At 46.6% G+C, this 26,190-nt stretch overlaps 1 protein-coding gene across 5 annotated transcripts in view; it reads right to left on the bottom strand.

The window, feature by feature from the left end:
- The window catches only part of LOC106647744 (protein apterous-like), a 32,245-nt gene extending 6,888 nt beyond the window's left edge, over window positions 1-25,357 (bottom strand). The window contains exons 1-6 of one of the 5 annotated variants that reach the window (XM_089594517.1): window positions 24,989-25,357; window positions 14,851-15,080; window positions 14,674-14,781; window positions 13,585-13,705; window positions 13,244-13,500; window positions 2,151-2,755 (exon numbers count right to left, since the gene is read on the bottom strand). In XM_089594517.1, the coding sequence (XP_089450643.1) occupies window positions 2,151-2,755; window positions 13,244-13,500; window positions 13,585-13,705; window positions 14,674-14,781; window positions 14,851-15,080; window positions 24,989-25,036 (1,369 nt within the window). In that variant the 5' untranslated portion in view covers window positions 25,037-25,357. Of the gene's footprint in view, window positions 1-2,141; window positions 2,756-13,243; window positions 13,707-14,673; window positions 15,081-24,988 lie in introns of all 5 variants that reach the window. The other 4 variants (XM_089594518.1, XM_089594516.1, XM_014364269.3 and 1 more) reach the window with 4 other exon arrangements.
- Window positions 25,358-26,190: the final 833 nt, after the last annotated feature.

Below are 26,190 nucleotides of genomic sequence, written 5' to 3'. Positions count from 1 at the left end.
TAAAAGCTTGCAGGTCACATATGTATATACGTATATGTATACAGAGTACAACGACTTGATGCGACGACGGTAATTCTCGATGCGTATCGCGACTCATTAGCCCCCGCGAGTGCACACACACACACACATATATAGCTGCTCCGATGGCTTTGGTGAGGTGCAAGCGTTGGTGTAACAAGGCACGCACAGGTGTATGTGTGTGTGCGTGTGGATTAAAGCAAAAGAGAAGAGAAAAGGAAGAAGGGGGGAAGAATGGGCATGAGTAGGTAAGTATACAGTACAGCGGTGATGGTATGTATATATAACAGAGGAGACAACGTTTACAAGACCAATTACGAGTCTAGGAGGCAAATAGTCCGCCGGCACGATACATATACCCCGACAACGAGCAGTGCAGGAAAGACTGACGCGTATATGTATATATGCACGTGGATTCGCACACACGCGAGAAACTGTCGATAATTGCCGCGTGCAGTGCTTTGATTCTCATTGTACGTCTCTCTCTCTCTCTCTCTCCGGCTCATTCTCTTCCCGGCGGAGAAGAGATTCATTCATCTTGCGCGCGTGTGTGTGCGCGAGGCTTTTATCAGATGCCTCGGTGCAGTCGCCTCGAAATTGACTTATGTCTTTCCTTCTCCGTGTGTTGTACACCCTATGTTATACCGGTAGCTAAAAGGCCGTTTTTCTTTATTTCTCCGCCGTCGATCCGATGAATTATTTATGCAGGTAAACAAGCTATATCCCCCAGTATATTATTATATATATATACCGGTAGCCCGTGATTAATGAATAATACCGCGATATTCCCGGCCTCTCTCCGGCTACACCTTTCTTATTCCCATCACTACTACGACTGTAACGTTTAATGTATATTATATCCACTGTGGCCATTTTTCACCTGTTTTACAATGCTTTCGTTATTTGAGCGATTTTTCACGTGATATTTTCAATATCGATACATCACGGTGGAGGAGGAGTCTGACAAACTTTGCCCCACGGATTAATTTAAAAACCCAATCGGTTGCTTGGAAGTACCGCTACCCACCATCGTTTGGCCAAAAACTACTTTATTGCGCTCATGAACAAGATCATGCGATTCCGTATCGATTGTGTATTTTTTACAAAGCCTTTAAAATATATAATGAGTAGCGTTTTTTTTTTTTCACCTCTGAGAAAATGTGCTCAAGTTGTGAACTATAGTGCCCCTCCCTCCCCCACCCAGCTACATAAGTGTATAGCGTTGCCGATTAAAACGCGTATAATTGAGCAATCGAGAGTCGCGAGAAGATCTCGGCCGATAGTTACGTATACACAGTAGTGGTGGTGCCGTATCTCCCGCGTAGATCAAACGTTGTACTTAAATCGCACCCATAAGAAGGGGCGATATAAAAACTTGGGGCGCGTATACACATAGCATACCGTCGTGTATATTGAGTGCCTATACAGCCGGGGGGCTAGATATGTACAATTTCCACGTGTATTTCATGCTTTGATTTACTTGGACGCGCGTGTATGCATCACGTACTTGTAACACAGGTGCAACGGCAACGCAGATTTATGGATTCGTGCGACTCCTAAGAAAGGAATCCAGAAAAGTTTTCCACTCTTCCCATCCCCTTATATATATATATGCTTGCATGCGTAAATGAAAAAAAAAAAAAAAAAAAAATGGAAAATCTAATTTATAGGGAAAAAAGCGCCCTTATCCGTTCACTCAACGAGCTCGAAAACGCCCCAAAGAGCTATATACATACAGGGAGCCAAAATGAGTATGGCAGTCACGTTCTCACGCTCCTTCCCTCGCAAACTCCTCTTTTATTTCGCGTCGCCTTCTCCCCTCTCACTCTCCTCCTATGGTAACATCCACACGCGCGCACAGCTCACCTGCCCACGCACCACGGCGACCAACATCCTCACCTTCCCCCCCTGGCCTGGATTTATACCGGCCGGACAAATTTTATCGGGCTTCGGTGGCAAACAGCGCACGCCTATACGCGTCCCCATAAATCACCGGCACGTCCCGCGATCTGAATCCGCGATTTTCACCCACTCCCTTATCGCCGGCTCTTTTTACCCGCGTCCTGTATCTCTTTGGAATAATCTATGGAAACAAACGAAAAAAAAGGAAAATCGTCACTAACATGACTCACCCAGGCTAGCGGTCATAGCCTCGAGGTCCTTGGGCTTCCTCTTCCTGGGCCGGCCCTTCTGCCTGGGCGCGGGCACCGCAGCAACGGCGGCCGACACAGTCACCGCGGTCGCGGCCCCGACGCTCGACGCCCCGTTGAAGTACATCTTTGGCGGCGAGCCGACTCCGGTCGCGTGCTCGGGCATGCCCGCCCCCGAGGGGGTTGCGGGCTGCAAGCTCGCCGGGCTGTGCTGCGGCTGTTGCTGCTGCTGTTGGGGCTGCTGTTGGGGCTGATGCGGTGCAGCGGGCTGGTGTATCGGGTGGTGGTGGTGGTGGTGGAGGAACTCGGGCGAGGGGAAGCTTTGGCCGGGGTAGTGGGGCCCTGGGGGGTAGACGGGCACGGGTGGCGACTGGGAGGGGTGCATCTCGGCCCCGAGCTCGTAGTGCATGCGGCAGAGGACCGTGCCCTCGCGCATACCAAAGTGATCGCCCTTTGTCAGGGGCACCGAGCACGCGGCGCACGAGAAACACCGCACGTGGAAGACGAGCTCCCGCGCCCGCATCACCAGCTCCGTGGCGAGGATGGCCGCCCGGCAGCGCGCGCACCGCTTCATCATGCCGAACATCCTGTAACACAAACAATTCATTTCTTTTCTTTCCTTCTTTTTTTCATTCATCGCCAACATTATTTATTTATAGCATATAGGATATCTACATTTTTGAGAAAGTCATGGTATAGGACAAGGCAACATGTATATATATATTTCGAGACAGATTATAGGTATACATACATATATATATATATGTGTGTGCAACGGGGAGATGAGAGCCGGAGAAGAAGGATATCGGTGGAGATAATATTTGCTCTCCGGTTAATGCAGTAGCCGTGTCGGGGAGTCTCGGCTCGGTGTCTCCACGCGCGCGCACATTTGCATATATTTCGTTTTTCTCCCTTCCGTCCCGCTACGCGTTATACTGTTTCTCCGCGAATTCGTCTCCAAACGCGCACTCGCCTCCCTATATACAGCGCGTGTACATTACAGATCGCCGAGTGTGCGCTCTTATCGTCCGCGGCCCCCGATTGTGAGCGAGGGTATAATTAAATATATATCTGTCTCGAGTTGGAGCGGATTGTATTTTCCCTTATCAGCGGCACGGCGGCGTCTTTGCAAAAACGATTCTCGTGTTTGTACCGTTTATTAAAGAAAAAAAAAAACCACCCCTTCTGGGCACTGGTTATGACTATTTTTTTCCAAAAAACAAAAAAAAAACAAAAAAAACAAAAACTACTCGAGAGCGAAGCGTCGTCTTATTTTCTCACACGTCTACATGGTGTCCTTATATTCCTATCAGCCGGGAATCACGTGTGTATGGTCGCACGGTGGGAATGAGACGCGAGAAAAATCGACGGGTGGCCCCTGCAATTGAGCTATTGGTGGTGTATTTTTCATATATGTTATACGCGCGTACATATATATGTATACATCGGCGAGTTGTAATAGGCCCGTCATTAATTATATGTACGGGAGGCTCTCGAGCACCCCGCTACGGACGACGACTCCTCTCGGCCCTTTTTTTTTTTTTTTTTTCGCCTGCGAATATAATATATCCCGTGGCGCTTCTCGCGCCTCCTCCTGTATCGTACGTGTCTGCGAACGTGTTGATGCTGTTTTATTCGCGGATGCATTCGCACGGAACGACGTACACGGGATACTTCTTTATCCCCACTGTGCGTAGTACGAGACTGCACGTAGTTGGGAATTTGTTCGGTGTACGTTTTTTTCTTTCTTAATAATAAAAAAAGAATAGCTTCGGCGGATCCCCCTCGATAGTATACAAGCAGCCGGTCGTGAAATCTATTACAGATGTTCCGAAAAGCCACCAAGCGATCAACCGGTAAATCGCAAACCTAAAATACAACGCGATCTTGGTAAGTGTGCATTGTACGCGCGTAAACAGATTTTTTTCTTCTTCTTTCTTCCCCCAAATCACAATGAAAAATGGAGCGAGGGGGGGTTGGTTGGTACACTTGTCCCGGCCAAAACGTCTTCTCGCGTTTTCATCACAGCCGCAAACAACGAGTATAATGAGCTTTCGATTGAACGAGGGGCGAAGGAAAAAAAAAAAAAACCAGAGCGTGAAGAGGGGATCGATAAGTTGGCTCTTAATCCGACGGATTTGGTTTGGGGCCCATTGACTCGGGGAATCATCTGCTCATCGGCGTGTGTTTGTACCGAGGGGACTTTTTTTTTTTTTTTTTTTTTTTTATACGGCCCGTTGGGTGCGATGAAAAAGAGAGAGATCTCATTCCTTTCCCGGGTATAACGATCTCGACTAGATGCGCCGAAAATTGCTAGCTTTAAACATCGATAATTTTTAATTTTTTTATTAACAACTTTTCACAAAAATGAGCCCTAGATTGCGGAATCGTATGGGTGCTGGGAACTCAAAAACTTGCCTGGGCCAAAAAATGCGTGCAGGTACAGTGGGAGGGAGAGAAAAGAAAAGAAAAGAAAGAGAAAAAGAGAGAGGCGTGAATTATGTTAAATATTTGTCGCTACCGACAATGAGATGTGCGTGTATGTATATATACGTGGTCCGCGCGCGTCGACACCCATAAAATCTCCGTCATCCGAGGGGCACACGGGACACCGCGCGGCGAGTGGTCCCTTAAACACCGAAAGAACGAGAGGGGCCCGGTTTTCCAACACATATATCCCCCGCGCAACGAAATCATAACAACATCAGCACGAAGAATATTGTGGGGCGCGGGCATGTGGCGCATCTTGTAAAACTCTGCGGGTGCGCCGTGTATATAGACGCGAGAGGACCGTTTAAAGAATGGCCCCTGCGGCTCGCCCCTGAATAAATGGATTTTACGCGCGCGCCTTGCCTATGCGCTGCAGCTTATTTCTCTCATTGTGCCTACACATATACGTACACCCCGCGTGATGTAGGTATTGTGTAACTATGCGTGTCGATAGCGCGACCGACCGATGGGGTGTGTGAATTTCACTGCGTAAGCGTCGCTATTGTCAGTGCCGGGGCTCTTTGGGGCCATTTTCAATGCGCAGCCCCCCTTTTATTTTTTTTCTTGCAGAAAAACCGGGATTTCCGGATTTTTATTTATTTATCTTTGCAGTAGGATATTTTGGTACATGAAGATTGACTTGGTCCTGCGCACATCGCGCAAAGATAAGTATATTTATTATCGCGACTCCTGGAAGAACGAAGAAGAGGGAGATGAACGAAAAAAAAAAAATATAACGTTTTGGGTCCGGGTGCAACAATCGCCGAAGCTGTACATCATCTCTAAACTGCGTTCATCCCTCGGCGTTCATGCGTATGAATTTTAATAAAAGGGCACGCAACAGATAAAGAGAGACTGTCGCGCGACCCGTGAAAAATTACGTTTCGTCGGAGCGCTGGAAAGGAATCTTTTTTTTTCTTTTTTTTTTTTTTCCACCATCGGTGCGCGCGAGCATAAATAATCAAGCCTCGAGCGACTTAACGCCGTGGTCTAGATTAATGTCCCTTCCGCGTTTTCGTTTTTTTTTTTTTTTTTTTTACCGAGAAGTACACCCTTTGATGAGCATATAATATAGAGTTTAGATTGTTATTGGGACCATCTACGAAACTACACTACACCCCCGTAACGCATTCGTACGATAAAACCAGCCTCGTCTCTCTTGTACATCCCGTCACGAGCGAGGCAGGGAAGAGGAGGTCCAGAGGGTATGGGTCTCACGAGCGCGCGTAGGACTTAATCCGTGAGGAGCCGCGGCCGCGTAACCCGATATCCCTCGAAAGGTGCGCGTACGTGTATATATACTCTCGCGGGCCTCGGATGCTTTATTGCGGCGACTGCCTCCCTCGTGTACACGTAAATGGCGCGACACACGACTCCCGCGCGCAAAAGGAGGCGGGGGGGGGATCGGAGCAACCCCCCGCCGGGCGAGTACGACGAATCCTCTTTAAACGCGCTTCTGTGGTCCCCGTGTGTGAATAATATACACAAGTATGCTTGTATTGTGGTAGCACCGGTGCAGCGCGTGCGAGGATGATGCCGTACATCTTACTCCTCCCCCCCCCCCGTGCGTCCTCCTTTGCGGCTAGCTCGTATTTTTTCTCGCCTCTGAATCGAGCCTGCCGGCTTTCCCCCACCCCCCGCTGCTGCTTTTGCCCTCTTTCTCGGGGACTTTTTTTTTTTTCCTGCGACTCCCTCGGTTTTTTCCATTTCTTTTTACAAGATTTCCGGATGATTATTTGTCGATTTTCGTCGCTACGCGGAGTTCATTTATTTGTAACGATGTTAGCACAGCTATATAGTCTTATTGGTTTCACAATGTATACGAAGACCAAACCAGTTTTTCCATCGCAAATGCAAATATATATAAATAAAGACAGTATAGCTATCGCAAGGACAATGACATCAATGACATCAATGATATTTTTATCCTAAAATCGATTTGATCTTTTCTCAGTTTTTTTTAACGCGTACAAGATGCACCTTTGATAAGTAAAAAAACAAAGCGACTGCTCTTGGTAGAAGATGAAGTAATCGTCGACTCTTTCGCAGCATCCCGAGAAACAGTGTTCATCAGCGATATATATCTCTACTCAGCACAGGCGTCGATCAAGCCTTGCTCCTAAAGTCCGCGGGTTTTATCGTTTTCGTCTTCTCACCTCACCTGCCGCGCTTAGTTATACTCGAAACGAAAGAAGAAAAAGCCACTTTTGCCCTCGGCGATGGTCGTAAAGGGATGTAAAAGTCCACAACTACCGCGGGCGACAACGTATACGGGGTATATGATATCACAACCACTAGTGACACCGGCCGGTTTTAATGAAAATATTGCAACTCGGCTCGACGTTTACGAGACTCGCCCGTGTGCCGATGACGTTGAAAAAAGCGTATGTGTATATATATACGCACTCTCTCAATTGTTACAAACACCGTTGGCGATGGACAAAAATGGCAACGAGTGATGAAAAAAACGCGGCGAAATTTTGTTTTTTTTTTTCCCCCGGTGCTACTGTTTGAGAAAAGTTCGTACCGCAAAAGATAGAGAGAGAGGGCCCATAAATCGCGGTTGGGCTTAAAAAATTTCTTGGATTCACGGGTAAGTAAGTATATAGTATCAGCTGTGACGGCGTATACACAGCCGACGCACCGAGGAGAAGAGCAGGGAAAGAGAGAAGAGGAGAGCAGCGTATCCCTTGTACACGCAGACATCACGTATCGCGAGCGAATCTCGACGGCCTTGAGTTCTCTCTTTCGGCGCTGGTATATATATATGTAGGTATGGCTTCTTCTCTCCCTCTGTGTATATGTGTATGTGTGCACGTATGTGTGGCGGCGACTTTCGCGCGGTGACACGAGAAAAATGGCCGCCGCCGCGCGGTTGAGCTTCGGTAGCGCGTTTTCAGGTAACTTTATTCTCGAATTAATTTCATTCGCGAAAATGTAAATCCTCCGATCGACGATAAGCTCCGTCGCTGGGTACATGTATATATGTATAATCGTACACGGCGCAAAAACCAGGGAGCTGCAGATTTCTTTTTTTTTTTGTTTGCGTGAAATCATCGTTTTGCTTTTGTTTCGAGGAATGACGGGGCTCTCCCCTCGCGTTGGAAAATGTTACCGCGACTCAAATTGATTTATCGAAACGCACGCGTGTATATACTGCTCCCGTTTGCACGAGAAATGATTTGTTTTTTTTTTTTTTTTTTCCTTACCTTTAAAAATATGTTTACAAAAGTGCCGTATACCTACTTGAACACGCGCGGCGGGGCCATTACCGCTCTGAATTATTCATCACTGCGAGTTTGATTTAGTTGGATTTTAAATTGTAATTTCATTTACCTATACGGTCCTTACTTGTACGTAACGCGTACGCAGGTAAGAAAATTATTTTCTCCCAACTCGAGAATATATTTGCTCCGCACAATTATGAAAAAAAAAAAAAAAAAAAAAAGGCCAAGATCGATCATTCCGGGAACGCAAAATCACCGGGCAAACACCCCCGACTAACCCTCACCTATATGCGAGTATACAGATACTGCACGGAAATCAGCCGCAGACGCGAAGAAATAGATTTTATATATATATATACACTTGCTCCTTTCCCCCTCCGGAGCTTTTCTTCACCTCTCAACTTCGAGCGATCTCTCCTTATCTCGCGAGACTCGCGCGGACGTGTACCTATATACACACGACACGGACGACGACCACGGCCGACTTGATATAAAGTATCGCGTGCAGGTGTCACCCGCTACAAATGCTCTCGTTCGCGTTATCTCCGGTTAAAATCTTTTTTTTTTTTTTTTTTTTTTTTTTTTTTTTTTTTTCTCCGAGAGCTCCTTTGACTCGTGTTATGTACTGCACGCTCCCCCTCTGAGCATTCATCACTTGCAGCGAAAAATCAGTTCCTCGAGCCTTTTTTTTCCCTCCTCCCTTTTCGTACTTGATTTCGTATCTCAACTTTGGTATACGTGAGAAAAAGGAGTATATGAAAAGGCAGGAGGGAATGTTTTCCGCGACGTGGCTCTTTTTATTTGCCCTTTTCATCAACGCGAACAACGAGAGCGGAGCTTGATTCTCGATGGTTTTTGGAATTCAAAATTTATTCAATTTAGTCGACGAGCGCGTGTAAATCTCTGGAATCGATGATAAAATAAAAGGGCCATGGGTATCCATGAAACTATACCACCTACGCCTTACGTAACGAGAGCCAAAGAGAAAAAACAACATGTAATTGTAAAGTATAAATTTGCAGCTATCTGTCGGGATAACCAGAAGGTGGTGGTTAATAAATCAGTCGCGCGACAGACAATACCCATACGTGCCCCGGACATTGATTAGACGCCATACGCGTTAGCGCACATTTGTACGATTTAATTTATTGGTCCGATTGCAGGTCGCGATTCATACGCGCCAATTAAAATTTCACGCGTATATATAACAACGCGAGAGAGTGTGATAAGCGATGTGTAAGCCATCGGGCAACGAATAGAGTTCTTTCGGTAATGCAGTGCAAATTGTTGCTGCTTTTTTTGTTTTCTGTACGTAGATTCGAGCAAGTGGCATAAGAGACGGACTCACAGAGGCCCGACAAAGGAAAAACACGGTCCAAAGTGTATAAAGGTTGACGGCCCACTCTCGGGCCGAGCGATGGTAATTGAGCCATAAGCCCCTTTCCCGGTGAACACACGCACACACAAATAATTTCAACGCTGCTCCTGCCACGTCCCTTGTTTAGCGTGTATATAATATATAATAATATATTGTAAGAGGCTCATAATTTAAAGCTCGTACTTAATTAAGATGCGCGGAGAGGCTCCAGGGACGTTCGCACGCCGACACGTATACGCACACAAGCTGGAGTTTTCTACTCTTGGGTATATATAGTGCCGCTCCTACCGTTTGACAAACATTTTTCTACGCTCCGGACTTTGATTTCTCGGAAGAGAGATGTGCTGGGATATACCCGAGGCATTTAAAAAAAAATTTTTTTTTTATATTTTCTCAGAGTTTTTTTTTTTTTTTTCTTCATTTTTTAATGAGCGTCCTTTGCGCGAAACGAAGACGTTCGATGAGAGCGGACAACCGCGTTGAAAACCCTAGATTATTTTTAATACGCTCGTGTGAATCGAAGAAAAACAAAATTTTTTTTTACCGATCCAGTGCTTTCTATTCCGAGAAATCATCTCGTCGTGGGATAAGTATGTACACATACATATATAAATTTACATCCCAAGTCGGGCGCAACTAACTGTTCTCGGTGCCAAAGCGATGGTCCGTATATACGCACGCGATTAAAATAAATTTAATCCCGCGTGGCTCGTTATATCATACACGGTTTTACCCGATTCCGCGTACACCCAACGATACGATCGAGCGCGGTTTTCGTTGATTCGTAACCGATTTTCTTTTTCTTTTTTTTTTTTTTTCCCCTTCGGGTGCGTCAACCGCGACCGATCGACGTATATTCTCGACGAAAAAATTTCCCCGCACGTTTTCGACTCCCCACGCTCCATATACACACGTAGCGGTCGCACTTGATAATTGCGTAGCGCGTCAGGGGTGGGATGCACGGCATTAGCATCGGCGATGCTCTTTGCGCTCGCGTGGGTTCGCGAAACGGGAGCAAGCATAGATGAAAGGATCCCGCCCAGGAGTAGACGCCGCGTCCCCGACAAAGGCACGCGAGCGCATACATATGTGTGTTAAATTCAATTTAATGATACAATTTAACAGCAGCAGTGCGGCGTATACACCATCAAGGATCGGACGCGCCTCGGTCGGTGGATCTCGCGCTTTTTGCGGCAAAAAGAAAGAGGGGGGGAGGAGGAGGAAAAAAATGAGTCCAGGAAGACACGGGGCCCGGTAACGATGCTCTTTACGCGCAGGCGATTTTTACGACGAAGCCAGCGGGCCGGCTCGGTACGTCACGCGAGCACCGGCAGCAGCGTGAGCACGTCCGCGTGAAATTCAATGAGGATCGCTGCGAATTTTACGATCCCTGTGTGTCGAGCGCAACCTCGAGGTGCGGGTAAATTAGGCCCCCTTGACGCGTTTGCGGAGCGCTTTGATTCATCGGACTTCTCTATCCCCGAGACGCGCGAATTTTCGAGCCTTAAACTGCACTTCGACGAACCGATCCGGCGCGCGTACACGAGAGGGATGCAATTTCTCTTGGAATCATTTAACAGGAAATCGTTGAGATCGGCGGCCGTTCGATAGAGCGATCAAAGAATCGGCGGGAGAATTTGGCGAAAGGAAAAAAAAAAAAAAAAAAACCGGTAGCGGAGGCAAGAGCCGGTAAATCGTCGCAAATGCGAGATGGTGTATACATCTCGGGCGGCGGTCGAAGGACGGAGCGTAATTTTTGGATTTTTATATTTGCCCCTCGCGATTTCCGTGGAAGCGCTACCGATGTGCGGTGCAAGGGGCGTGCTCTCATTAGGGAACGGTACCCCTTAACCACTAATTCGCGGGATAGAGGCCTCGTCTGGCCTACAAAAATCCCAATTGGACGTAATTTAGCCTCCCGGGAGCTGCCGCATAAATCGACGCACCGTTCGTTTTTTTTTTTTCCTCAATAATGACACTCGCTCGCTCTCTCCTTATCCTTTGAAAAATTGCCGAGAGTTCCTCTTCGGGTATATTGTACCTATACACACGTCGCGGAGAATCTAGTTACACACATCGCCCCGGCGTATTATACCCCGAACGGGGCCCTAAGATATATCTATATATATATATACCCACAGGCACGACCGGACGTCGCAGGGCAGCGACACGCGATGCGTCGCCCGTAATAACCACGTCTTTCGGAAAGCATATCGTGACGGGATATGACGATGCCAACCCAGAGATGGGCGCCAACGCTCCTTTTTTCCTCAACCCTCGTCCTTCCACCGCTACTATATAGTGCACATGTATACATACACCATTCGTCGGCGGAGACCTTGCGTGCCGACTTACGCTATGTACACACACACACAAGCACACCTGTACGCGCGCAAGGTCCCTCGCGGTGGAGATAATCAAGATGCGCGCAGGGGCTAAACGACACCTCTCGGCAGAGCCGCGGTGTATATAATATATATGTAAGGAGCCCGGCATGACACACGCGACCCCGTGTGTATCGGGGCTCCCGATCTGGCCTCCCCTGCCGCGACGCGGGCCCTCCAGCGAGAAAGATAGCGGGGAGATTAGCCACGTCCTTGATGCGAGCCAACGCCAGCCCGGAAGGATTTTTCATACCCGCGAATGTGGATATACGTACCTACGAGCTGTAGGAGCTCCCACTTGTATTTATCGCGCTGGAAATCGCAGATGCGTCTTTTCCCCCAAAGGAAGAGCTTAGCTGTTTTTTTTTTTTTCCTTCGCAATCAGGTCGCGATTCGTTTTTATCTATACACGAGCCAATAGGTTGTTGCGGGCTTTGTTACCGCGATCCCGTTATGCCTTTTACCGGCCATTGTGTAACGGCAACAAAAGTGCGTCCACGATAGAAGTGTATCGCGGATCTCTGTAAAACCACCCTCGTCGCAACGAGAGAAAGAGTATACAATGAGCGTGCGCACCTGTGATATGTCGAGAGTGGGTTTTTCAAGAAAATTACGAACAATGCCGGGCCGCGGAAAAAGTGTCGGAGGGGCACGGAGGTCAGGCCCTTGGCGTCCTTGATCCAGACGAGCTAGACGTACCTGTGCACGTATATATAAAGTACACATCGGACGGAGGATGGAGGGAACGAGGCGTATGGTAGATGGTTGGTGATTTACTTATCGGGTATCGGCGCTTCGCCGGAGGTAAATGGCCGAGTCGTGACCACGAGAGTCTCCCTCCCCCCTCCTCTTACTCCCTCCCTCTCGTCCTTGCGATTCGACCCAAAGACACCAGCAGTGGGTAAGGAAGAAACCGGCCGTACGGGGAAGAGTGGCGCCGTGTGGGGCCTCGATTCTTCCTTCCGACCCTCCCACGTGCAACCCCATCATGAGAAATTGTCTCGGGCACGATCTGTCCGTCCGTCTCGCGCCGATTCCCAGGAAAAATTCATACCATGACCCACAGGTCACGAATATCACGGCAATAAAACAATCGCCCGAAGATGCCATCGTAGGCGACAGACACGACAAAACCAGACTAATGAGTATACTTGATCCCAAAAGAAGAAAGAAGAAAAAAAAGCACACAATATCGTATATATACACACGCAGCATCTCGTTGTACGGGTTGTTAATTAAAAATTAGAGCCGCGATTTTTCCGGGCTCGCGCGCCGACTCATCGCGATAGCGCCCTCCCGATTGTTGTTACCCGTAAATGGAGCGCGGACTGGCATAATGAACCCTCCCGCTTTTCTCACCTCCCCCCACGTGAGAGAATTCCAAAGTGCGCAAGAAACGTATAACAATTATAATCCTCCGAGTTTCCATTACTTGTATTATAAGTATACACACGAGGAAACAATAATGACTCTGATTGTTTAAATGACTCTATTTACCATTCAAGGGAGAGATGATTAATGGCACGCCGAGCCGAGGATGGGAGGAAAAAGAAAATGTCAAGAATATAATATATATGTATGTATAACACAACTCACCGATAGTAGTCCTTTTTGCAGTAAATGTTGCCGTCCTTGCTGTAGCAGGTGATCTCGTTGTCGAGGCCCTGCCTGCAATGGGAGCACTGGAGGCAGGACAAGTGCCACCTTCTGTCGACCGCCTGGAGAAAGTACCGATCGGCGATCCTGAGGCCGCAGCCGGCGCACACGTACGGGCCGGCGCATAACTCGTGCTCGTGGTGCGACGGCGGCGTCGACGGTGGCTCGAGCTTCGGCACCGCGTGCATCTCCCCGCTGTGCTGATGCTGTAGCTGAGCCACCTGCTGCTGGTGCTGCTCCGAGGACGGGTTCGCGGGTACACCCTGCGACTGGTGCAGTATCGTCTGCTGGTGGTGCTGATGCTGCTGCTGGTGATGATGATGCTGATGGTGGTGGTGGTGGTGGCTCTGCGGTGCCATGCTCAGGTCGTTCGAGTGCTCGTAGTTGTTTCGATACTCCGAGTCTGAAAGTCGTGCAAACATGTTTTGCTGTTTCACCGATCCACGTAACTTTTTTTTTTTTTTTTTTTTTTTTTTTGTGCTGCGTCCTCTCGACACCTTTAAACGCACCATAGGTGTTTCATCGCAAATTCACAAGCGAAAAGTTTATTGTGGGAATAACGAGGCCCACCGGGTGGATTAATTTCTTGACTCGTGTAATGGCACCGGGCGACGTCATTACGCCACAGCAGGTTGCGTACACGCCTATATTTATGTACCTACTTTTTGCTTCTTCCTCGCGCTATTGTGGAAGAACAGAGGAAAGGAAAAAAAAAAAAAAAAATATGAAGGTTCGCGCCATGAGAACCATTCGAAGATTCTTCTTACGCGCCTTTCACCCGAGACATCCCCGTATCCGAACTATATAATACATATATACTTGTATAGGTAGAAATGGGTAGTTGGCCGTTGCCGCGGGAACCGAAGGAGGTGCGAGAAAAAAAAAAATAAGGTGCACCGCGGCGACGACCAAGTAGTACATAGGTGCTCGTAAATGCGCCTCCCGCAGCTCGAGGGGTCGGGAACGCCTCGGTGGCCATTATCCGAAGGGGTGTGATTATTTTCATTAAATGACAACCGTTTTCTTACCGCGTACATGTGAGCTTGATTTGGAGTATCGACTTGGCAAAAAAAACAAATAAATAAATAAAAGACAGATACCGATCTCGGTAGATGTATTATTTCCCAACGTTTTTTCAGTCGGTTAATCGGAACTTTTCACATTCACCGTTCTTTATGAGGGAGCATCTTGTGTTTTTCGAACTTTGGTCATTCGTCGAGGTAGGACACCGTATGGTTCTCGGTTTGTCGATCGATCCACAAAGCCAGCCGGGCCGTATGTCCGCATTAAAAGGATGAAAAAAAAAAAAAAAAAAAAAAAAAAAAAAAAGTTCTCACGGCCAAGAGCGGCGAGGTTCGAAAAATTGCAGCCTACCTCCCGGTGATCCGTAATCCCTGGAATCGTAGGGGGTAGCGCCGGCAGCGTCGTAGCAATTATTATTGGTACCGCAGTGCGTCTGGTGCAAGCTCGTGTGACCGGCTTGGCCGCACTGCTGGTGTTGCTGTTGTTGTTGTTGTTGTTGTTGTTGTTGTTGTTGTTGTTGTTGTTGTTGGTGGTGGTGGTGGTGAGACTGTTGCTGCTGCTGCGGTGTGGGACTAGAGGGTAGGTTGGTGGGCCGCGCGGCGTCGCCCATCGAGGCCGGCAGGCAGGGGCTGAGGTCGCGCGTCTGATCGGAGCTGCCCGTCCCCACGACCACCGCCCCGACGACCCCGGCTCCCGGGCCACCCTGGCAACCCAGTGACAAACCACTGCCGCGCTCCTGCGTGTTAGCCGGCTGCTGAAACAAAAACAATCATATTACCCAATCGTACCTCTTGTGTTATTTCGTTGCTTATACACATTTTATTTTTATCAACATCGTGTAGATATCCATGCGTTTCAATGGGTTTCAGTGTCGAAGCTGACAAAAGTTGCGCATATATGCGGAATCAGACAGCCAAACGTCAAAAGTGGGTGAGTATATACTTTTGATACACATACGTGACATGTACACGAGGCACGTTTTCATCAACCGGATACTTGAAACAACGTATACGTGCACTTTGCACGTAATAGTAATAATAATAATAATAATAGTATAATGTAAGCCAGAGCGTCAATTAACCCGTTTAAAATGAACAGACGCGAGTCTGGTGCTCGTCGAGTGCAGCGCGTTATAAATACATCATCGAAATCCGCGCCCAGTGGTATATATATATACATGTCCCGACAAGTTCACTGTGCGAAAGAGCAAACGGCAACGTCTCTCCGCGCCGATATCTCGATAGCGGGGCGTCAATGATCCGCGATGTGTAATCTGCCGTTATACTTGAGAAGCCTTTGTCGGGCCTATTTGCACTTTGAGCTCGGAAAATTTATGCAGCTCTGGCGCGCGTGACGAGAGGAGAATATACGAGGGTATACCCGTTTCACCTTTACCAGGGGGAAAATTGGCAACAGACGAGTGTGCGTGTATAGTTAAACACGAGCCTTTCCACGAAAACAATTATTCCCCCCCCCCTCATAACAATACCTTTGAAATATAAACAATTTCGTTCAGTTTCATCCCTCTCGATGACATTCAATCTATACCGTCTCTTGGCAGATCTTGCGCAACTATCCCGGAGCCCATCGGTACACCCAACATTCCCATATCAATACATCGACCAATGCATTCTCTGTTGATCTATCGCAGTGGCGCATGCGCCGGTCACCATCACCCCAGTGGTCGTATTATATTTACAGGAGCCGTGTATATTATGGAGAGTGGCCGTCGGTCTCTCTCTACCCACCTACCCCCTATATATAAGGAGGTATACCCTATACTCGCGAGAGCAGCCTCTTCCACTATAATATCTGTACGTATGTTTACTTACTCTCCTTTCCAACCAATCCACTGCGCCGCGGCACCTCGTTTATTCAAACGTCAGCGGCACGTATATTATACCCGACCAGAGTCTCGTATAGCTGTTGTTATTATTGTCATTATTATAACATACAGTCGCAGCACGCGCTCCTCCAACGTTGTGTGTGGCTACCCGACGTAAATTATCGCCCGAGCCGCTCGGCTGTGATACCCATGTATATGTACATGCATGTATAAGCTACACCGGTCCCTGTATAAATACACGCATGCAGCTTCGATGGGATAAATTTTACTATTTGTATACGGTATCTCCCACATCCCTCCCTCTAACTCCAAGGGGTAGAGGGTAAGCGTCTATGTACAGGGCACGCTCTCGGGAGAAATCGTTACGTGTTTATTGGCTCTCTCGCGGTGTGAAATTTCGCGTGGGCACTTATACAAAAAGTAGGGGAATTAACGGCCTTCTCCTGTGTACGCGCACCCGAGGAATTTAGCGATGCTGCTACCGTGTACGCGTTGTAGCGATGGACACGGGGAATAATCATCGCGGCTGTCACGCAAACACTGGTGTATATATTTATTTACGAGTCAATCGGACCAGCCCGAAATGAAGCCATCGATAGGTCCTTTACAGCAATCGTTTCCCAAGCCAATACCATCCAAGTGTACATGGCCTGCGTGGTGTGGTACAAGGATGTAAAAAAATACAGCCGAGGTGTGTGTGTGTGTGTGTATATGCTCCAGTTCACGGCGCGAGATTTTCACCGCGAACCTCTTGCACAAGAGAGATCTCTTTTTCTAGCGGTGCAGGAGAAAAATGTATGTGTGTACATGTAGCTCCGCGTAAAACGTTGCGCCAAGTGAGCCGTGAAACTGTCCATTTCGGGCTGAGCCGATTCGTGCTAAAAGTCGAGCTGTGTGTGCCGCGCGGAATTGCAAAACGAGACGCACACACGTCGATGGCGCACCTGCGTCGAGTGTACCTCGAGATTTTCCCTCCGTTTTGCTGGGAATGGCCGAGTTTCTTTTTTCGACAAATCGATGCGAGAATGGGTATGAGGTTTCTCTTTGCTGGGGGAAAGAAGAATCGATTGAAAATTTTATAGAAATTACATTGAGATCGGTATGTAATATTAGGCCCAAATTGGCACTTTTTTCTTTTGCGATAAGCGATAAGTACAAACTTTGTCGACTCTCTTTCTCTTTCGCCTGTCATCGCTCGTCGGACGTTAACTCTTTTTATTATCACTGCGGCACAATTATGTCACACTTTGTCGTGCTTTTGCTTTACAATCGTGCGTCCAAAAAAAAAAAAAAAAAAAAGTACTCACATAAACGTCTTATCTCCTTCATGCGTTTTAAAAATATACGAAGAAGGTCAATTTAGAGAGCAGCTGATTAGGTTTGAGAAAACCACCAATTTTCAACTCAAACTTGCTCATTTCGTGCTCAACGTTTTGCCTACGATATTCATAATTTTATTTTTAACTCCATCGATTGGCAATAAAATGCACGTGTTCAAGTTTTAAACTCATGCGCTTCTAATGGAATTTTAATCGAGGCTCTATCAGTCCTCAACATGACCAAGCCGTTGCGAGTTCAAAGTTTCGTTCGATTAATTTGATACGATAAAAATACAAAGTATTTCAAGCAAAATCAGCAAGCGAATCGGGAATTTAAATACCATTTCTTTGTCGTTTAAAAACGATCCAAGTCGGGAAATTCATCCTTCACGTACATTTATGTGTTTGGCATGAGAGTAAAAATTAAATTAAATTTTTCGATACCCACAACTACTGTTTCATATATTTTTTTGTTCTATCGAATAAAAAATGTTTGACCAACGTGAAACTGTAGATAGAAAAAGGAGAACCCAAAGGCGGCACACGCAGAGTGCACGTACACGTCGTGTGGGCCACTATCGGCTTCCTCGAGTTGGAGCCGAACGAGAAAACACACGAGCGCCTACCGATGGAGATAACACCCGGCCGGTCCAGCTCGCCCGTCCCTCATCCCCACATCCTGGCCACATGAGTTTTTCATCCAAAACCCATCCAATGTATACATATGTATACGTATTCCGGGCACTTGTACCGTTCATTTCAAAACGAACCTAATTTTAACGAGACCACGTACGTATACAGCTATACGTAGCTATATAGTCACCATCGATCACTGTACTCCAACTATATAGCAGCATCATTGTCACCATGCATCTCTCAACTGGCTCCTTTATTCCTCCACTCCCAGGTTATATACGTGATTGTGCGACCAAAGTCGTCGCGTAGGTGGTACGATAGCCCTCGTCCGGAGAAGAAGAGGAAAGCTCTTGCTCCTTTGTTCGTCGGGGGAAGGGAAGGAGTTTAGCCACTTTGGGCCGTGTGTACGCGTATATAGCTGCTACCGGTGTGATCGTAAATATTCCGCGGGACACACGTATACCAGCAGCTTCCATGCACTTTCCGGATGTAAGTGTGTGTGTGTGTAATGAATTACAGCCGCTTATGTCCCTCCTCCTCCTCCTCCTGCCGTGGTTCATGTAAATTTCGGCGCGTACGCTGCAACCGCGCGAACCAAGGACTCAAAGGTACATTATATAATATACATATATATGTGTATAGGGCTCCGATCGTGTATTTGCGCGCGTGCACACGGACCGCTTGCTTATGAGGGGACTCCGTAGGGGTGCTGCTGCGTTCCGAGTTTCCGAAAAAATTCATCGGCCGCGATTGATGCTTCGAAATGGCCAGTTGCGTACTTTTACACGGGAATAAAGTTTAAAAAATTACATTCCCTCCAAAGTTTAAATTTACCCGCATAGCACGATACATACTTATTTACAACACGGGGAGCACAAATCTCGGGAGATGCTAACAGGCCAACAGGAGCCCACTGGGCCCTTTCTATACATATCTCTCGTTGCTTCGCTTCGTCTTGTTATGCTCGCAAAAGTTTCTTCCTCCTCCTCCTCCTCCTCCTCCTCCTCTCCATCGCTCGTATATTTTAAGGCTGCACGGAATAGGTGTGTATATATATTTCCCCGTAATATCCCCGCGAACGCCTCGTAAGTATAATTAAAGGCTTCGCGTATACGCGCGCATATATATATAAATATATATATATATATGTGCATATATGTATATACGTGTAATGTACGATATGCGCCTTTTCAACCGCACTTACGCAACTCACTCATCCGTGCCTAATTGTTCCCTCGTTCGCATAAATATATATGAGCATGGTGCAGTACATCGTACAGTGCATCTCCTGTGTGTTCGTGACAGTGGCTTCAAGGATATGTTATGCGCCAGTTGAAGGATGTATCGAGAGGGTTTTTCTCTGAGGGTTTTCATTTACACGAAAAATCAAAATTTGCCCAGTGACTTAAGAAAGTTATCCACCGAGCTTTGATCGGTATCGCTCAAAACATTCATGGGAATCACAGTGCATAATTTCCTTTTTTAAAGAATTTAAAGAATCTATTTTTTTTTTTTTCCTGTTTTCATGTGATCAAATCTCGCATGATGTATACGCAAAGCACCGCAACGACTTGGCTTTTAATGATGATTGTTACTCCACAAATCTACATAAACTACAATTCATTTTTTTTTTTTTTTTTTTTTTTTTTTTTTTTACATACCAACGTAGGAAAAGCATACACGGGCTCAAAAACCACGTAATATAATGTAATCGTAATTCATGCCAGATAGTATAGTTTATACAGAAGGTAACTCTAGCGAGATGTGTTATATAGCTTGGGATATTCGCACGGAGATAAGAACTTTGCACGGGGGAATATATACAACAACTATCGTGCTTCTCCCTTGCGCCGTGCAGATCTGATGTTGTTGGATTATTGCGAGCACGCGTATAAATAATATGAATAATCCTTGGTATCCCTCGAGTGCACGCGCGTGTGTCTCTCTAGGCGATATTATATACGTTTTAATTGGCTTGCCATTGTTGATTTCCACTTCGTTTCCATTTCGTTTCGCGTCGATAAGACACGGCTCTCGATAAGGGAAATATTTGTTGGGGTCAGTCGCAAGGGATGCGAGTTCGATTATCTGTCAAGTTTGATCGATTTTCGCAAGGCCAAGCGCTCAGGAATGAGACTTTCTCGTCCAAGAAACGTGTTGGTTGGTATCCCTTGTGGTTTATGTTTTTTCCTTACAACATAAGGTAAGCAAAAGTGACTCGCGAGGTATATACTGGTAAAATCTTATAAAGTACAATTTTTTTTTTTTTTTCACAACCTTCAATTCTCGAGTCGGAAGAAAAGTTGGCAAGTGATCGGCGGCTATACACGATTGTTCGTTCTCTCGTATACTTATACTTGTGTACGCACACGTGAGAGACTGACCTGCGTGAGAATCCTCCAGAAAAAAAAAAAAAAAAAAAAAAACTTTTCGCCCATCATCGCGGTACCGGTGAGGCACATCTTGTTCAAATCCGCGCGGTTTATCGTAGTAGGTACAGGTAGAAAAGTTCTCGGCGCACATCAGAAAGTAATGAAAATCTCAAGCGCGAATCCAGGCACCTCCGAAACAAGGCTCCGCGGCAGCGAGAAAATCTGACGGCGCAATCGTGATCCTCGTGTCACTCTCCTCGGCGCAGAGCTACTCCTTCGACTAGTGTGCGCGCGTATACACAACCTGTACAGCACACATTTTCCTCGTTCGGGGGCTCCGATCGATACCCAGATTTACGCGAGTCTTTGGAAACGACCCGCGCGCGCTACTCCTTCGCTGTGGGTGCATATACGTATCGGAGATCGCGCGGTGTAAATAGCCGCGGGGGAGGCGCTTTTTTTCCCTTTCCTTTTCGATCCTTGTCGGGACGGCTTTTTTTTTTCCTTTACAAAATATCGTACGCTGGTGCGAATGCGTATAGCGAAATAGCCACACGCGCGCTAGAGAGATTGCCGATTTCCTCGCGATCGGTTGCCACGAGTTTGTGTGGTTTTCCGAGGTGACGCGGGTTCAAAGCGTTTAAAGAATTGTAATTTTTTTTGTTTCACTTGCTTAAGCGTATGGTATGAAAATTTATTTTATCTTACCCTCAAGTCTAATTTTTTTGTTTGGTAAAATATTTACAATGTTTATAAAAAATTCACGTATGATACGCTAGTTGTTTTAGAAACATTGTACAACAAACAACACAAATTTAACTTGAGCCGTTTTTTTTTTTTTTTTTCAACGATTCATTAAAAAATCCGTGCACGACTGCCCATTCATTATGTTTATCAATCGTGGATTTATGATGATAGGATGAAACGTGTTTTGTTCTCTTGAAAAAATTTTATATCACCGACTACTTTGTTACACTCAATAAGAATGACCCTACGTTTAGCTCTAGTGATCTAATTATTTTATAAACGAATTCGATAAAACATGGTATAAAAAACGAAACCTAATCGCTTTTGTTTGGACATTTCATTGATGCCACATGAATCACGATTAATCAATGAACGAGTTGATCGATAAAATGAAAAAAAAGATAGGCAAGAGACAATATCCGTTTGAATGAAATGAAGAAGGAACAAAATTAAATGTTATTGATAATTGATAGCGAGTATCGTACAAACGTTATCCCAATTGTTACGATGATGGTATATACTTAGCATCAAATTGTCAGATAAACGCATCTTGTTTTGACTTCCCGAGACGTCGAAATTTCAAATATTTCTTATTTTTGCCGCATCATGACGACTTGTCTCATTTAAAAAACCAGCAACGGAGAGATCATTCACATCTCAACGGCCAAGTGCAAAAATCCAAAGAGACGAATGGACACAAATTTCCCAAATGAGCTAGAAAAAACCACGAAAAACAAATCTCTCGTACTTTCCTCTCAACTCGGAGTACGTCGTGGCCTGGCCGACGGATATCTGCCTGTCCGGCCGCTCCAATAAATCAACCGCGTCGGTGCTATCGCCGGCAGACGCTCCACGACAAGACAGAGAAAGATGCTGCGCCTTATCTCTCGCCAAACTCCCCCCCCCCTCGCTTTTCTTTTCCTATCTCTGTTTTCATTACGTTTTTTACGTATATACGCGCATCCGACATTTTTCCTCCTCCTTCGGTCTACATCAGTTTCGGATGGCGATTGAGCAACAATTTTTTTTTTTCATTCCAATGTACGTGTAATACACATACTCGTGCACAGAGAAAGCAAAAAGAAAAAAAATGTGTTTACAATTTTCGTGGCTCATCGTCCGAGATTGCGGTAGCGCGCGTGTGATTTACGATAGCGCTAAACTCGCCGAGTGACATAATATGGCACGTGGACACAAAAAAAAAAAAAAAAAAAAAAAGTGTGAGCGCGTTGTTTTTTTATCTGCGAATGTTAATCTGTCGCGCGATAAAAAAGCTCATAATGCGCGCAACGCGATATAGTTTATCACTCGGAAGCGCACTTTTTTTTCTCTCTCTCTTTCTCTCTCTCTCAAGAATTAAAAACCTCTAAATCACTTGATCGTACTATGCGAGGTATCCAGAAGAACACTGTGCACAATTGACATATTTACAATGGACACGTAATAACATTGTATACACGGCGCTTTATCGCAACTTCTCGGTCCCCACCGTCTTTTCTTTCGCTCCCTATCGCCGCTTTCTCCTCTACTTTGTTTCCCACGTACACGCTCGCTCGATATCGGCGTCTCTTATCCGCGAGTTCAAGGAGCGCGAACCAAATGTACTTATATACGCTCTCGAGACGGAGTCGCGATGTTTTCGCGCTAGGGATAATACTTTCCTCCGCCCGTCCCAAAGGGGCCTTTTTTTTCTTCCGTTGGCGCTGTATGTCGAGGAGCCAAAGGGAGATGAGACCGTAAGCCAAGATACAGCGAGACCTTTTAAACTCCTATCTAACGGATAGGTCACTCCATAGATATACAGATAACGTATACGCGCTCACGAGAGATATATTAATTCAAATTCCCTGCGTGTGTAATAATATTATGGGGTACACGCAATGAAGATTCTAAGCACGTGCTCCACGTAGATAATATAATATGCAGGGGATAAAGATATGGAGAGAGCCTCGCGGTCCGCGTCGTCGGTAGCTGCACCTGCGAGATTCTATCTCCCTTTGGGTGTAAGCGCAGCGACAGTCTAGCCACACCGGCCGGGGCGATAAATCGAACGGCATTAATATACATCGGGCGCCTAATGGCCATTCCCTTGGCTACCTATACTCCATCCGCGTGTACCCATGAGCTTCCCATGCAGCCGCGTGGACGGAGATAAAAGGGAGTCCCGGACGTTTCAGTCGCTCGCTCGTAGTCTTGTTTTGTACCGCCCGTCTATGCATCATTATTTACGAGATCGCGAGGTTGCTCGAGCCGTCCGGGATTCGGGTACGCGTGTAGAATATAAATATTGGCGGAGGCTCGCCGTGAGTGTTTGCTCGTATACGTATTGAGAGATGATCTGCGCCGAGTGAGTGACACTGGAAGCAGTATATTAGATTTGCTTCGAAATTCATTTTGGTTGGTTTGGGACTGTGCATTTATAGATGATTTCATCCTGGCAAGCGGGTACTTTCGAAAGGGCGAAAAATGTCCCGACAAGGGATCGTCATCCAAGTGAGTGAAACTCATTCAAAGCTTTATGGTTTTTTTTTAATTAGACGTTGCCATAACTAAGAGAGTTGATTGATTGACAAAAAAGTGAAAACTTTACAACATTGTAAAGTTCGCTCCGATTGTCGTCTTCTACCCCGTTTCCGTCGGTTTATCATTGATCTCGAGCACTGGATGATCAAACACAAGAAACATTTTGCAACTACAATGTACCGATGGAAGTGATTAAAATTGAAATCAAACTATGCTTGGGTTTACACAGCGCATGCACATTATTTACACTGTATTTACAGTGCTGCTGACACGATTAGCCTTTGCTCGTGCCCACTTACATCTTGAAGAGGTTGTACTCCGAAGGTATACGAGAAAAAGTCAAACCTCACTGGTACACTGTTACTCAACGATGTCTGCGACGGTTTTCATACACATACAAGAGAAAAGAGCACACGAGCTCTTGGCCGACAATAATAAATCTCCCGTTTTCTCGCGTACACACACGTATGGTAAAATGCGCTTTTTAAAAAATTTCCCGCGACTTGGGAAAGAAAATCTTTGATACACGCTATTGTGGGAAACATTATTGCTCACGAGTTAGTAACTATACATGCACTTTCACACAACCGCCACTGCACTTTGAGCGGTGCGTGTGCCTCCGTTCTCTTTATTCTTATGGTTCAAAATGTTGAAAAAAAAAAAAAAATTCCCATTTTCCATTTGCACGTAACCATCCAACTGCGGAATGAAACCAATGGTGCGCGTGTGATTCTAAAAAATACCGACCAATATCGGCTAAAGTTTCGATGAAAAACACTCGCTTCCATCAATGTTCTTTTTTCTTTAAACTCGTAAGAAAGAAAAGAAAAGGAAAAAAAAGGCACACAAAACTATAAACGTGCCATAACGAGACACATTACCGGCAATTATAACCGCCTCTAATTGCAATCTCCCCCCTACTCCTCCTCCTGTTTTCATTTCCTCGGCACACGCTTTGTGTTGTACAAATACGAAATTACACCGGCCGCAATAGTTATTATCATCGTCCGTGGGGGCACCGGAGGAAACGTCAATTATGTATCGCATAATCAACCATTTTATTTTTTCCACTCTTTCTCCCCCCCCCTTTGCGCTATCGCCCGTCGAATCTCCCGAACAAAAAAAGCTAAGCAGCCATAAACGCTGCCCCAACTGATGAATAAAACAAACAAACAAACAATCCTCCATACGTATAGTACACGTATTAATACAAGCTTACCCAGTGCATGCCGGTTGTAGGAGGGGCGCGCTCCTCATAAACTCCCATCAGGGTGGCTTGTTGTTGTTGGTGGTGCTGCTGGTTAGCAGCTGTGAGGCCGCAACTGCTGCTCCGAGATCCCGAGGACGCGGAGGACGAGGGTGAGCACGAGGTCGCGGAGGAACGAGACGACAGGGGATGATGGGAGGCCGCGCCCGGTGGCGTGACACCACCGGTGGCACCTGCGAGCACACCGCCGACGGTACTTTGACTGACGGACGCCAGGAAAGCTGGTGGTGGGGCCTCTCTCTGCTGGACACGTATACGCACACCCTAACCGAGCTCGAGCTCCCTTTTTTTTTTTTTTTTTTTTTTTTTTTTTTTTTTTTCTATCTTATCCTTTTTCTGCTTCTCTCGCTCTATCGCAACAACCACCGGCACATGTCCACGCGCACAACACACCCCTACGTCAAATTGCCCCGCACCCACGGCTCCTCCTCATCTGCTCCTTTATTTGGCTCTTTGCTAAAACTGAGCAGCTTCTCGTCCTTGACTTCTCATGAAGGCTTTGCAGGTGCGTCGCTTCCGACGGTTGTCACAACACACACACACACACACCGGCATCCGTCGCGCGTACAATCGCACGTTTACCGATCAACCCTCAAGTGTACCTTTTTAATCGAGGTCCATGTGCGTGGAACTATGATACTCGTATCTCGTGTGTCCCCGGCACTTGGTCAATAATTCTTGTCATATAGACGGCGCACAACAATCGATAACAACACCTTCTACTGTCGGCCCTCCTTCATATACACCACAAGATATATATGTATGTCACTGAATAACACGGCGTACGAAGATTAATTTTTTTTTTTTTTTCCTCCCCCAACGTAGGGGTATATTGGGTTATCGCGGTGGACCGTGTGGGCGCGTATATGCGTGGGACCTCGAAAGGATTTACGGAAATGGAGAGAGAGAGAGAGAGAGTGATTGTCAGGGAGAGTGGAGAAAAAAAAAAAGGAGAAAAAGAGAAAGATGGTTGGAGAGAGGCACACCGAGCCCCGGTGGAACCGTGAGGCGTAGTGAGGCCCTGCGCGGCTCGCGGAGCCGACTCGGAGTTGCTCGCCACCACCAGCGCCTCCCCGCGGTCGTTTCTCTCGGGCAGCTGAGATAGTGTGGAACCCCCTCCCCGGGGGTGGGAGAGACGCACACACGGATCTCTC

The sequence above is a fragment of the Copidosoma floridanum genome, unplaced genomic scaffold (genome assembly GCF_036245765.1).
Source record: "Copidosoma floridanum isolate Cflo_tuat_1 unplaced genomic scaffold, Cflo_Japanese_pri ptg000021l, whole genome shotgun sequence".
In the NCBI taxonomy this organism is placed as follows: domain Eukaryota; kingdom Metazoa; phylum Arthropoda; class Insecta; order Hymenoptera; family Encyrtidae; genus Copidosoma; species Copidosoma floridanum.
The sequence above is the reverse complement of the archived record's forward strand: the minus strand, read 5'-3'. Positions and strand labels throughout refer to the sequence as shown.